A 15,155-nucleotide genomic window follows, 5' to 3' on the forward strand; every position below is an offset into this window, starting at 1 on the left:
TCTCCCAGGTTTAAGCAATTCCCCTGCCTCAGCCTCCCGAGTAGCTGGGACTACAGGCACCTGCCACCACGCCCGGCTAATTTTTTTGTATTTTAGTGGAGATAGGGTTTCACCATGTTAGCCAGGATGGTCTCAATCTCCTGACCTCGTGATCCACCCGCTTCGGCCTCTCAAAGTGCTGGGATTACAGGCGTGAGCCACTGTGTCTGAAGTAGGTAATACTCTTAGCCCCATTTCAAGGATGAGGAAATTGTGTCCCAGTGAAATTAAATAAATTGTACATGGTCGTGAGCTGATAGGTGGCAAAGCCAATACTGGAACTTAGGCACTCTGACTCCAGAGCCTGTCCTAATAATCATTGTGTTCCATTGTCAGACACAATAAAACTTAGGCCAGGCTGTGCATGGTGGCTCACGCCTGTAATCCCAACACTTTGGGAGGTCAAGGCAGGATGGCTTGAGTGCAGGACTTCAAGACCAGCCTGGGCAGTACAGTGAAACCCCATCTCCACAAAAAAAGAAAAAGTAAGGTGGCTCATGCCTTTTGTGGGGAAAAGAGAGGTCAGCCTGTTACTGTGTTATTATAGATAGAAGTAAGTTTAAGAAACTCCATTTGGCTCTGTATTTGAGATGCTGTTAATCTGTGACTCTACCCCCAATCTTGTCCTTGCTGGAAACATCGCTGTGGTAATTAAGGTTGAAAGGATTTTGGGCTGTAAGGAATGTGCTTTGTTAGGCAAATGCTGTAAGCCTGCTTGTGGTTGAAGGTCAGTACCATTCTCTTAAATCTCAGTAAAAGAAAAACATCTGTCTCCTGCCCGTCCCTGGGAAAATGGAACATCTCTGTGTATCTGTATGCCTTACTGCTGATTTACTCCCTTATCTTTTTGGCAATAAATACTGAGGGAACTCAGAGACCGGTGCCAGTGTGGGTCCTCTGTAAGCACAGCACTGGTCCCTTGGGCCCCACTTTTCTTTCTCTATACTTTGTCTCTGTGTCTTTATTTATTTTCTCAAGTCTCTCGTTCCACCTAGCGAGAAGCACCCACAGGTGTGGAGGGGCAGGCCACCCCTTCACCTTTAGTCCCAGGTACTTGGGAGGCTGAGGTGGGAGGATCACTTGAGCCCAGGAAGTCAAGGCTGCAGTGAGCTGTGATCACGCCACTGCACTACAGTGTGGGTGACAGAGTGAGACCTGTCTCAAAAACAAAACAAACAAACAAAAAACAAAACAAAAAAACCCTTAGAGCTAATATTTATTTCTCTGAGTCTCAGGCAGAGGCAGTTTGTTGTTGTTGTTGCTGTTGTTTTTGAGACACAGTCTCACTCTGTTGCCAGGCTGGAGTGCAGTGGCAGGATCTTGGCTCACTGCCACTTCCACCTCTCGGGTTCAAGTGATTCTCCTGCCTCAGCCTCCCGAGTAGCTGGGATTACAGGTGGCCGCCACCATGCCCAGCTAATTTTTTGTAATTTTAGTAGAGACCGGGTTTCCCCATGTTGGCCAAGCTGGTCTCGAAATCCTGACCTCAGGTGATCCGCCCGCCTCAGACTCCCAAAGTGCTGGGATTACAGGCGTGAGCTACCACGCCTGGCTGTTTTTTGTTTGTTTGTTTGTTTTTGTTTTTTTAAATTTTTAAAAGTAAAACAAGTAAAAGGGTAATGAAGGAATAAACCTCAAACCTTCACAGAGGAAAGAAACTACAGCCTGAAAACCAACTATGCAACGGTGGGCTAAAGCTATTTAAGCAAAGATCAACAAAAGATGACTCATCAAATTAAAACGCTGTGTGCCATGGTTGCTTTCAACCAGAATGACCTGTTTGTCTGTGAAATGGAGAGGAAATAGCTCAAGTCTCAGGGGAGACCTCCTCCCATGGACCTGTGTGTGCCTCTATGGTAGATAAGTCACCGGATTCTGCATGAAAAATATTCCGAGACAACGTAACCAAACTGAGACACTCAACTACCTATTATTCAGGTCATACCCCTCTATTCACCAAAGAAGGCACGGAACTAAAGAGAGATTGCAAACCAATGACAACATCCAACCAGGCAGCTTATATTTAAGAGGTCAGTGAAAGAAAGCCAAGATAAACACAGTGGGTTGAGTCAAGAATTCACCTTCAGCTCCAGATAAAAGTACCCTGATGAAAGAGGAGTGAAAAGCAGACAGAATCCAACAAAAGATGCAAACCAGGTAATACAAAAATAAAAGAAAAAAGAAAACTTGACAAACAAGGGACAGATACTCCAAGAACCAATGCCATTTCGATATACCATTTTAAAAGAAATAATAAAAACAAACAGATATAAGTGATCAAAGCTGGCGAAGAAAAGAGAGCTGGCAGAATTAAGGAAAGAAATCAAGTAAATATCAACAAAAAAAAATACACATTTGACACAGTAGAACGGATGATGCTGATAAAAGTCACATAGATTACAATAGAAATTATCAGCTAAAAGTAACTAGATCTGCAGCCTGTAACATGGATAAACCCTGAAGACATTATGCTAAGCAAAATAAGCCAGATACAAAAGGACAAATATCGTATGATTCCTCTTAAATGAGAAACCTGGCATGGGATGGATGGTGGTTGCCAGTTGCTGGAAGGAGGGGGAGTAGGAAGGTATTGTTTAAGGGGTGTGGGGTTTCAGTTTGGGGTGGTGATAAAGTTCTGGAGATGGATAGTGGCGACGGTTTTACAACAATGTAAATGTACTTAATGCCATTGAACTGTGCATTTAAAAAATAGTTAAGATGGTACATTTCACTTCATGTGCATTTTACAAAAATAAAAAAAAATTTTTTTGAGACAAGATCTCTCTCTCTGTCATCTCAACTTCCTGGGCTCAAGGGATCCTTTCACCTTAGCCTCCTGAGTAGTGGGGACTGCAGGTGTGCCACCATGCCCAGCTAATTTTTAAAAAATATTTCTGCAGAGATAGGGTCTTGCTAGGCTGCCCAGGCTGATGTCAAATTCCTGGCCTCAAGCGATCCTCCTACCTTAGCCTTCCAAAGTGCTGGGATTTCAGGGGTGAGCCCCCATGCCAGGCTTACAATTTTTAGAAAGAAAAAAGTAATCAGGACTTGGGTTATCTTGGTCAATGCCTTCCTTCAAACTCCCGACAGCCAGAACTGAAGGAGGCACACTGACACTACCTCTTCACCACTCTCCTGCCTGCCAAAGCAATATCTTTAGCAGCTCATCTCATTGGTTAGTCATTGCATTTCTTCTGGAGCCCAGAGGGCTAAGAGGCATCAGTACTCAGGCAGTCCAACCCTAAGTCCTTTGAAGAGTTTCTTTCTTGGGAGAGAGAAATTGGGAGTGTATGAGCTCAGAGGGCAGGGCGGTGGGGAGAGGCTGCACTTCTGCCTTCCTCATTGTCTGGCTCAGGGCTGGTGCCGCTCCCTGCTGCGGACACCACAGTCCAGTATTTTGCATGTAGCCTTTCATCCCCCATTCCCAGAGTTCCCTCCTGATTCACAAGTCCAGTTCCTCCTGCCATATCCTCTGTGGGGCCTGGCTGGCTTTCTTCTTAACCTCCAGGGCAGCCCTTCCCTTCTGTGATTGCTTCAGCAATGCTAGCCCCCAGCCAAATCCTAACCCCATTTCCTTTGCTAGTCTCTCTGGCCAATATTTACATCCATGTGCTTTTTGGCATTAAGACTACATTTGACTTGTAATAAAATAGTAAAGTTTATCCTTCAGACTTTCCAGGGCCTCTGGCTCATATTGCTTAGAGGCCCTCATTGTATTTCCCAAAATACGGTATAATACTGATGACAAGCATGAAGATTGGAGGTGGTATGGGGATGGATGTTCAAGATTTTTTACGTATTAATTCTAATGCATATTAGGAAAAAAAAACAGCCCACAAAACTGACAATTTTTCATGGATTTCATTGTGTAGAATAAGGATAAGGTAAATATTTAAGGTTTAAAAGTCATTTTTGGCCGGGCGCGGTGGCTCAAGCCTGTAATCCCAGCACTTTGGGAGGCCGAGACGGGTGGATCACGAGGTCAGGAGATCGACACCATCCTGGTTAACACGGTGAAACCCCGTCTCTACTAAAAATACAAAAACTAGCCGGGCGAGGTGGCGGGCGCCTGTGGTCCCAGCTACTTGGGAGGCTGAGGCAGGAGAATGGCGTAAACCCGGAAGGCGGAGCTTGCAGTGAGCTGAGATCCGGCCACTGCACTCCAGTCCGGGCGACAGAGCGAGACTCCGCCTCAAAAAAAAAAAAAAAAAAAAAAAAAAAAAAAAAAAAAAAAGTCATTTTTTTTTGTTTGTTTTTGAGACAGGGTTTCACTCCCGCAGCCCAGGCTAAAATGCAGTGGCACAATCTCGGCTCACTGTCGACCTCTGCTTCCCGGGCTAAAGTGATTCTCCAGCCTCAGCCTCCTGAGTGGATGGGACTACAGGTGTTCACCACCACACCCGGCTAATTTCTTTATATTTTAGTAGAGATAGGGTTTCACCATGTTGGCCAGGCTGGTCTCAAACTCCTGAGCTCAAGTGATCCACCTGCCTTGGCCTCCCAAAGTGCTGGGGTTATAGGTGTGAGCCACTGCACCCAGCCTAAAAGTGAGTGTTTTAAAATAGAACTATTAAATTATAGTACAGGTGGTACACAGCTATGGCAAAAATCAGGAAGGTGGGCGGATCACTTGAGGTCAGGAGTTTGAGACCAGCCTGGCCAACATGGTGAGACCCTGTCTCTACTAAAAATACAAAAATTAGCCGGGCACAGTGGTATGCACCTGTAATCCCAGCTACTCGGGAAGCTGAGGTATGAGAATCGCTTGAACCTGGGAGGTGGACTTTGCAGTGAGCCGAAATGAAGCCACCTCACTCCAGTCTGGGCTACTGAGTGAGATTCTGCCTCAGAAAAAAAAAAAAGGGAGAGAGAGAGAGAGATAGGGTCTCGCTATGTTGCTCAGGCTGGCCTCAAACTCCTAGGCTCAAGCAATCCTCCTGCTTCAGCCTCCTGAGTACCTGGGACTGTAGGTGTGTGCCACTGCTCAGGATCCTTTTTAGACATTTCCTCCCAATAGCTCCCATTCCCCCCATTAAATATTAACATCATAGATATACTGTGTATCTGTTTATGTACCGCATGCTTATCTACCCTTTACACATAAAAAGAGTAAAATTTGGCCATGTGTGGTGGCTCACACCTGTAATCCCAACACTTCGGGTGGCCGAGGTGGGCGGATCACCTGAGGTCGGCAGTTTTGAGACCAGCCCGACCAATATGGAGAAACCCCATCTCTACTAAAAATACAAAATTAGCCAGGCACATGCCTGTAATCCCAGCGACTTGTGAGGCTGAGGCAGGAGAATCGCTTGAACCAGGGAGGTGGAGGTTGCGGAGAGCCGAGATCGCACCATTGCACTCCAGCCTGGGCAACAAGAGCCCCCTTCCAAGAATCAATTTTTTTCCCCTTGAGAGCAATATCGCTCCCATTGAGAATACATGCTGTGAATTCTAATGCCATCAGTTTCCTTTATAATCATATGTATTACATGGTATGCATTTAAAAATATTGTTATTAGAAAGGATCCATAGGTTTCACACACTGACAAATTGGTCCATGGCACACACAAAAAATTACTCCCTACCCTGATTATAAGTCCCTCAATTTTCTCATCACAAATAAGGATTTTATACTCTAAGGGATACATGATAACTTCCTTAATACATCTTCATAGCTGACAGTCTCTACATTAGGCTAAAGATCTTTCAGCTGACTAATATCCAGTTAGAAAAATCCTATCTTCTGCTTCTGTTTATCTTTCATTTTCGAGACTAAGAGATAACTGATTGGTTCTATTATATACATAAATGTCTTGTTCTTGGCTGGGTGCGGTGGCTCAAGCCTGTAATCCCAGCACTTTGGGAGGCCGAGACGGGCGGATCACGAGGTCAGGAGATCGAGACCATCCTGGCTAACACGGTGAAACCCCGTCTCTACTAAAAAATACAAAAAGCTAGCCGGGCTAGGTGGCGGGCGCCTGTAGTTCCAGCTACTTGGGAGGCTGAGGCAGGAGAATGGCGTAAACCTGGGAGGCGGAGCTTGCAGTGAGCCGAGATCCGGCCACTGCACTCCAGCCCGGGCGACAGAGCGAGACTCCGTCTCAAAAAAAAAAAAAAAAAAAAAAAAAAATGTCTTGTTCTTTCCTTCAATCTTACATTTATGCAAGGAAGCCAGCCCCATAAAGTAAAATTTCATTGCCAATGATGTGGTGTGTACAGGAAATTCCATCACTCTAGGAAATGTAACAGAACACCTAGATTTATGTCCCTAGTCTGTCCCTTTGTTTGTGTGACTGTGACCTGTTTCCTGTGTTCTCTTCTGTAAAACGGAGATAACGTCCATTCGATCTAACTCAAATGGAATCATGTTTGTGAAAGTATTCTATAAATTATAAGGCATGCACAAACACAGAGGACTGTTAACAATCCTAATCTAGACCTTAAAAAGAAATGACCACACAGAACCACAGGGTATGAAATGACTGTTCTTTCTCCACTGTGAAGGATAAGATGGAGTGGAACAAATAACTGGAATTTAATTCTAGGCTATGTTCAAGGCTGTTGTGTGTAATACATGCCACGAGCTCTCTTTCTCTCTTTTAGGCTTTACGACGCCTTCTATTTCCTTTGTAATGTTCCATAGCATCTAATAGAAATGTTCCATCTCGAAAGATGCTCTGTAAATGCAGCTAGTCTATCAAATCCATACTTATGTCAGAATGTTTTCTCTCTTCCCTGGCTATCCAGAGAGGTGCTAATTTGGGACACAGGTTCTGGATGCAAAGGGGGATTTTTGGAGGCTATTTCCCCCAACCTGAAGGCCTGGCCAATGATGAATGATGGACCGTGCAAGTTCTGTGAGCCAGACACTCAGAATATGCTGGAAAAACCTTGGGAAAACGGCGGGCAGAAGACCAGACATTTGGAGAAAAGCCGAAGAGCCTGAGAAAAATCCAGGTTTTGGTAAAAGCTGAGCTGCAGGTATAAGAGGGACTGTAAATGGAGGGCTAGCTATGGGTGGCAGAACCTAGGGAAGAGTCTGGCCCAAGGGGCTGGTAAACCAAGCCCTACTGCTTGGAAGGAGGAGCGATAAGCAGAAGAGTGGGCCAAATTAGGGCAGTGGGCACAGAATGGAAAGCCTTCAAAAAATGGAAAGCCACAAAAATATCTTTCGACTTTGTGAAACCAAATTGTTAGAATTGCAAGAGATGTTAAAGGTCAGTTTAAGGCCAGGTGCAGTGGCTCATGCCTATAACCCCAGAGCTTTTGGAGGCTGAACTGAGAGGATCGCTTGAGGCCAGGAGTTTGAGACCAGCCTGAGCAACATAGTAAGACTCTGTCTCTACAAAAACATTTTTTTTTAATTGGCTGGGTGTGGTGGAGCATGCCTGTAGTCCTAGCTACTTGAGAGGCTGAGGCAGGAGGACCGTTTGAACCCAGGAGTTCAAGGTTACAGTGGGCTATGATCGTGCCACTGTACTCCAGCCTGGGCGACAGAGTGAGACCCTGTCTCTGGGGGAAAAAAAATCAGTTTAAAACACCCTTTTCTGCAAGGCACAGTTGCTCATCCTGGCACTTTGGGAGGCTGAAGTGGGAGGATCCCTTGAGTCCAGGAGTTGGAGAACAACCTGGGCAACATAGACCCTTGTCTCTACAAAAAATTACAAAAAAATTAGCCAGGCATAGTGGTGCATGCCTGCTGTCCCAGCTACTTAGGGGGCTGAGGTGGGAGGGATGGCTAGAGCCTGAGAACTCGAGGCTGCAGTGAGCCATCATCACACCACTGCACTTAACCTGGGTGATAGAATGAGATCCTGTCTCAAAAATAAATAAAATAGGCCGGGCGCGGTGGCTCACGCCTGTAATCCCAGCACTTTGGGAGGCCGAGGCAGGCGGATCACGAGGTCAGGGAGATCGAGACCATCCTGGCTAACACGGTGAAACCCCGTCTCTACTAAAAATACAAAAAATTATCCGGGCGGGGTGGCGGGCGCCTGCAGTCCCAGCCACTCAGGAGGCTGAGGCAGGAGAATGGTGTGAACCCGGAAGGCGGAGCTTGCAGTGAGCTGAGATCTGGCCACTGCACTCCAGCCTGGGTGACAGAGTGAGATTCCATCTCAAAAAAAATAATAATAAAAATAAATAAACAAATAAACAAACATCCTTTTCATTTATAGTCATGTAAACAGGCTTGAAGTGATGAAATAGCCTGACTGCACTGTGTGGCAAATTAACAAAGAAACTCGTCAGAGGAGAATCCAGGAGTGCTAAGCCTCAATCTAGGTTTTCATTCTCACTAAATCAAGATTCTTCCCTACAGAAGAGCCCTAACCCTGCTACAAATTTAATGCAATTCATAAAATTTTAGTGAACCAATTTCGCATCAGGGAGACCGGCCCAAAGTTGGACTGAAGAAGTCCTGGCGCCTTCAGAATGGGTAGAAGTGGTCGAGGAGGCAGGCTGGGTAGAATCTTCTCTGGCAGGCCTGTACCTGATGACACCTGGTCCTAACGACTAGAGGATAAAGAAATGGAATTTGGGTGGCGCAAAACAAAAGTCATCTCTCTTAGACTGCCCCTTGTTAGAGAAGGAGGCTCCTTTCTTGACAATCCCCCCCTCTGCAAGTCCCTCCCTAGACAGACATCCTCCAGAAAAGCTGTTCCAGAACAACCTTCTTACAAGGCCTTTTGGTCGTCTGTTAAATTACAACAGGTTGCAGGCTCAAAAACAAATGCCCACAGTGAAGTGGAGGCAGGTATAAAAATAAACTGAAGGCTTGCTTTAAAGCCGTTTAGGAGTGAATAGAATTTACAAATACAGAAACACATGGGAAGATGTTTGTGTCAAATTCCCACACCAACAGCTTTCCTTTAGTGGAAGTTCTTGGTAGCTGAGTGGGTGCAAGTGTGGGGAAAGGAGGAGGAAGAAATTAGAGGGGGTTAATGTGGTGTCTTGGTGTTTCATTCTGTTTCAACTCAGAGAGAAAGAGTTGTTACAGCTCTAAAAAGAATTACATTAAGATGGCCACTATGTAAAAATGTTTGGGGATATGGGCTTGAATGTAACATGCAAAAACTGCTGGGCTTGGTGGTGTGCACTCCAGAGGCTGAGGCAGGAAGATAACTTGAGCCCAGGAGTTCAAGATCAGCCTGGGTAGCATAGTGTGACACCATCTCAAAAACAAAAACCAAAGTAATATGCAAAAATGAAAATAACTGTATTGGGGAGGTAAGATTATGGATGATTTCCTCCCAACCCCTTAATACTGTTCAACTAACAGTATTTTCTTTTTTGTGGAGATGAGGTCTCACTATGTTGCCCAGGCTGCTGTCAAATTCCTGGGCTCAAGTGATCCTCCTGTCTCAGCCTCCCAAAGTGTTGAGATTACAGGCGTGAGCCACCTCATGTAGCCACTATTTTAAAATAAGTTGTTTTCAAATTTTGCTTCCTGGCTCTCTAGTTAACTTGGTCTTATAAAATCCCAATTCCCAAAAACTCTTGTTTGTTGTCCATCATGGCAGTTTTTAGGACAATAAAACATGGGAAACTATCTAAATGTTTTAGAGGACAGATTATTTAAGTAGACTGTGGTCCAGACATAACAATGAAAACTACACAGCTATTTAAAAAGGAAGACATAAATCTGAATGGTGGATACAGACAATCACCCACAGCGAGTAAGTGAACAAAGGCAGGTGGGGGGCGATGGGTCTCGCCTGAGAACATATACACATGCAAACATGTGCCGATTTGTGGAAATTTTCTGGAAGTATTCCCAAGAAAGTTGGTAATAGTTGCTTCTATCTGGTGAAGACAGTTGACGGTCTGAGGTGAATAGCAGATTTGCTTTTCATGATATGAACCCCTACACTGCTTGGAAACAGTATGTTTACATGTTACAAATTCTAAATGATATACTGGTATTGCTTTGATAACCGTTAACTTTCTAGGCAACACTCTAAGGGTATTCTTCCTAAGTGGTTTGAAGACAGAGGAAAAGTCCTATTCTTTCCAAAAGTCCTATTCTTGCCCCATACTTAGAAAACAGACAATCTGATTATGCCTACAGTTGTCAAAATGTGGAGGCAATGTGCGAAAAAACTAAATCTGCTCATCTTTCAGAGGGAGATCTACTGAGATATATTGAGATATACAGACTTGAGTGCAGCTGAAGAACTGGGTCAGCCTCCCACCAGGCCCTCCCAAATAAGCAGCAAGGGATGAGCTCTTCACTCTTCCTCCTTGGAGGGGCCAGGGCTGCTCTGCACCTCAAACGACACACATCACTCCAGACCCACAGAGCCACCCCAAAGCCCTGGATATCACGTTATCTCCAAATATTCTGTACAGGGTTTGCCCCAAGCCATTCCAAGGTCTCTCTGAGCCCAGATCAGTATTCCAGAGCTTTCTGGAACTGAAACAGTGTGCTTGGGTAGAAAGGGTTGACTTAAACAAGCAGGTCACGTGAACACATTCTAGCTTCCATGTATGGGGCCTGTTCCTGGGCCCCTCTGCCAGATGACAGAGGCACCCAGAAATGCTCTTGGACATTCTGACCACTTTTCTACAGGACACGTCACCTTAACTTTCAAAACTTCTCTTTGTTTTCACATATTTCAAGTTCCAGTGAGAGGATGTTTCACTGTAAGTTCATGAGAAAGGATGGCAAAATCTTTCCGCCATTCCCTCCTAGGCATCTCCGCCCGAAGGATGTTCAGAGTTCCTCAGACCAAGGAAACACCAAGATGGTGGGCAAAGCATTGCCTCTCCTGCAGGACTTCATGCCCAGGATGAGGAGCCATAGCATTTGGTCTAGGTCCCCCGAGACGGAAAATCTACTGCCTCTGAGATACTCTGGAGCTGAATAATGGCAGGTTTGGACACATAAAAAATAGGAGAGGGAACCAGCCTCAATGGGAAGATGGCAGGAGAGACCACAGAGTGCTGGTCTTCAGTGAAGATGGTACACAGCAGACACACAAGGGGCGGGTCACAGGGTTCATCGTGGGACGGCGGGACCTAGCCAGCCGTTCCTTTCCCAAACAAGCTGCCCCGAGGAACTTAAAAGGGAAGTATTTTCTTGGTTAGGTTAAAAATCCCTTGTGTTTAACACATTTCCTCATCATTTCTGACACTGAAGAATACTTTTTTGGGATGTTCCGTATCACTGACACACACACTAAACCAGCTCTGGTCTATTCAGGGTTTGTTTTTGTTTTTGTGTTTTTGAGACAGAGTCTTGTTCTGTCACCCAGGTCAGAGTGCAGTGGCGTGATCTCGACTCATGGCAACCTCCGCCTCCTGGGTTCCAGTGATTCTCCTGCCTCAGCCTCCTGAGGAGCTGGGACTACAGGCACATGCCACCACGCCCAGCTAATTTTTGTATTTTTGGTAGAGATGGGGTTTCACCATATTGGCCAGGCTGGTCTCGAACTCCTGACCTCGTGATCCACAGGCCTTGCCTCCCAAAGTGCTGGGATTACAGGCGTAAGCCACCACGCCCGGCCACATTCAGGGCTTTTGCTTAATCGGCAAGGCCGTGTGTGTGTGTGTGTGTGTGTGTGTGTGTGTGTGTGCCTTTGCCCCCTACTCTCCCTGATCTCTGTTCCATTTCATAGCCTACTAGAACCTCCCCGGTAGCACAGGAAAAGAAAAATAAGCCCACTTATAATCCATTCTGGTATATGCAGCTTTTATTTCTAAACCAGTGGCTAAAATGGTATCTGTGAATTTGATTAGCTATGCTTGGCTCCATGACCACAAATAAACCAAAACTGGCTAGACTTCTAAGAAGTAAATTTCTTTGCCTTCTCTCTGCTTGTCAAGTGACCTCAATAGCTTTGAACCAGTAGGCCTCTTTACTGAACAATCTGGAGGGTAACAGGTATGAACTCAAGTTGGGGAGAGTTCCCAGTCTCCTGCCCACTATGTCTAACTCTGTCCTCCACAATGGATGCCCTGAACTTTCCTTAAACACAAATCGTTTTACTGCCATTATGGAGCTTTCTCACAGGGTTGGGGTTTTTTTTGTTTGTTTTTTAACATTTCATTATCTCATTAATCTTTTCTCCGTATTTTCCGCAATGCTCTCAAAGTGTGAAACTCCAAACTGGAATGCAGAGTCTGGCACAGGCTCTTACAAAGCTCGGTGTAGGATCCCCTCCCTCCCAGTTTCCACAGGGTCTCCTTTCCTTAGCAGATCCCAGCACTCCAGCTACCGTCTATGGACAGGCTGTACCTGCCAGCCTGCAGGGCAGCTGCTGACTCATGCTTGCTCTGGGATTTGCTTGGACCCCAGCCCTTCTGCTCTCCAGCCACAACAGCCACCACCCACCTCAGAGGGCACTCTATCCATCACTTTCTGGGGTCTCAGCTCTGACCTGATCAGTCCCCCACAGGTCTGCATTGCTTTACCTGGCCCTGCCCCATCCCTGGCACCCACCTGGAAGACATCGTTGGCACACTTGCGGCACAGGTTGTGTTGGCAGGGCAGGATCACCACTGGTTTGGAGAACATCTCCAGGCAGATGGGGCAGATGAGCTGCTTCTCCAGGTTGTCCATGCTGTGTGCATCCCCTAGCAGCGGCTTGAAACCCACGGCGAAGTTCATCCCCTCGGTGGTTGTGCCTACCCTGGCCTGGGCCCTGCTCCTGGCCTTCACTCACTGTCTGTAGACCCTTCCTCACTCAGACGGCCTGTGGATTCCCTTCTGCGGCTCACTCTTGAAATAGCTTTGCTATCTCTCCCGTCCCGTTAACAACCTGTCTCGCCCCAGATAGCAGTCTTCAGACACTTCTCTGTCTCTACTTTCTGCTCTGCACCCTCGCCAGGCTCACGTAGTTTTAGCTATCCCTCTCTCTCTGTAAAGTCCTTTTGTTTCCCAAATGACTCTCTCTTGTTCACTCTGTGGGTAGCACTGTTTGTCCCTTACTCCCCAGAGAGCAGATTAATTTTACTGTGGGGGTGGGGAGACAAGGGGCATCTGCATGACATTCCAATTCCCAATTTAGCTCATGTAAGGCGAGCCACAGCTGTCACGGAGTGAGTGACCCTGACTCACTCAGGAATGGGTGACTCCCCTGAGCAAGGACAGGGGTGAGCGCCACTGCTTACGGTGAAAGGTGGGTCAGCAAAGGTGCTGCCCTCTCACTCTGAAGGCTCCTCTGAGCCCAGGACCCTTGCTCTGGCTTGGGCCCTTCTTCCAGGACAGTGACACAGAATCTAAATCTGCCTGTGTGAGAGGCACCCATACATAGCTCAGGGTGGGAGGAAAGATCTTGCCAGACTTAGAGTCAGTAGCAGTTGCCTCCTCCACAGGCTCAGCCAGTGACCCTGGTCCTCCTCCTCAAGACTGTGTGATTCATAACAGCAGCTCCAGAGACTCCATCAAGCCTCTTGTCCAATACCTCTGGCTCATTTTTGTTCTTGCCTGCCTTTTCTTATATCACCCTAGGAAATGAAGCTCAAGAGGCTAGAAATGAGTGTTGTGCCAAGGCCTGGACCTACCTATGAGCATGAACCCAAGGAAATGTGGGATTCTGGCTCATGAACACATCCCTGGAGCCACTCCAAGGACTTCAAATTTGTTAGGAAATTGGGAGAAGGTGAGCTGGGCAGAAAGGACTGAATGCCAGGGACCTATTTTGGGCACCCAGGGAATCAACCTCCAGGGAAACTTTAGAGCACTGACCAAGTCATAATCATAAGGCTCCAGGAAGCCTCTGCCCCAGCTCCACAGTTGTCCAGGACTCCTCCTCTCCAAGCCAGGCTCGCCCCAGTTGTGAGCATTGGTCTTCTTTTTCTCCTATAGGTCTTTTTCTCCACTTGATATTAGCCAAAAGGCCAAGAAGCAATTTCTTTAGGCCTTTTTTCTCCACCCCAGACACAATTTGTCTTTTCTGGGTCCAAAATATGCCTTGGAATTGGACAAAAGCTCTTTTATTTACTGCCATTCTTTAGCCCTTCTCCCAGTCCAGGAAGAGAAGTCTGAGGAGTTAGTAGGTAGTGACCCTGAGTGGGTAAGAAATACACGGTGTGAGGAGGATACGAAACAGCAGCACAAAGAGGCAAGAGTGGGAAAAGAGTCCAGAAAGTGCAATCTTCTCCGGATCACATATTTCATGCCCCTATTTTTGAGAATAAATTATATGTCAATTGGCCTGCATAAGATGTGAAAAGGATGGAGGCAAGCTGGCACTGATGTTTGAACTTCAGTTAACCCACAGGACCAAGTGGGTTATGCATGCTGTTCTGGTACCTGAAGTCCAAGGAGAATCTAAAGATGGAATGACTACCCCTAAGCCTCAAATGCACTCGCAGTTTTCCTGAGCTGACTCATAGTGGCATGGAATGAGGCTGGCAATGCCAACGGCCGTGGGCACCAGAAGGTGAGACCAGCTCCATAAAGTCATTATTAGCTTAGAAATGAGGCTGATGCTAGGGGTTCTTGGTACACAGAGTTGCAACAAGGGAGAGTTAACTGGTGCAGCAGCTCCAGGGACAGGATCCACCCTGCTCAGTTATCAGGCTCTTGGTGGTGATATTGCAAGGGGCTCAGGGACCCTACCAGCTGGCACTGCTTCGGATAACAAGGCAGGCACAGGAAAAAGTCTCTTCAGGAAAAATCTGCCACCACTGCCTGAGACCTCATAAGGGAAGGCAGGGGAGGGTGGCTTTCTGATGGAGTAAAATTGGGACTGCAACTAAAAAGAAGAGTAGCTGGGCAAGCCCATACACAGTTGTGGTACCAAGGGCAGAGGTGATGTCCTTACTGGGACCAACATCATCAATGCTTCTGAAGAGATTCTTGAGATTCTTCAAAGAAGAGGGGTCAAATCAGGGTGAATGTCAGGACAGGGCTACTTGCTCCTCTCTTCAATGTGTCCAGGGGACTGGGCAGCAGAAAGCACTCTCACTGGGTCAGCACCTAGTGGCAGAAGAAGGTGGCACTTTATTAATCAGAAGGAATAATTACCTAGAACTTAAAGCAAACCCCCACATATAAGGATATAAACACATAGTCCGGCCGGGCGCGGTGGCTCAAGCCTGTAATCCCAGCACTTTGGGAGGCCGAGACAGGCGGATCACGAGGTCAGGAGATCGAGACCATCCTGGCT

At 46.6% G+C, this 15,155-nt stretch overlaps 1 protein-coding gene across 2 annotated transcripts in view; it reads right to left on the reverse strand.

Moving 5' to 3' along the window:
* Positions 1 to 12,961, reverse strand: part of TRIM54 (tripartite motif containing 54) — a 26,402-nt gene extending 13,441 nt beyond the window's left edge. For both annotated transcript variants that reach the window (XM_011949812.1, XM_011949808.1), the window contains exon 1: positions 12,482 to 12,961. In XM_011949812.1, the coding sequence (XP_011805202.1) occupies positions 12,482 to 12,649 (168 nt within the window). In that variant the 5' untranslated portion in view covers positions 12,650 to 12,961. The remainder of the gene's footprint in view (positions 1 to 12,481) is intronic.
* Positions 12,962 to 15,155: the final 2,194 nt, after the last annotated feature.

The sequence above is a fragment of the Colobus angolensis genome, unplaced genomic scaffold (assembly GCF_000951035.1).
Source record: "Colobus angolensis palliatus isolate OR3802 unplaced genomic scaffold, Cang.pa_1.0 Scaffold109, whole genome shotgun sequence".
In the NCBI taxonomy this organism is placed as follows: Eukaryota; Metazoa; Chordata; class Mammalia; order Primates; family Cercopithecidae; genus Colobus; species Colobus angolensis.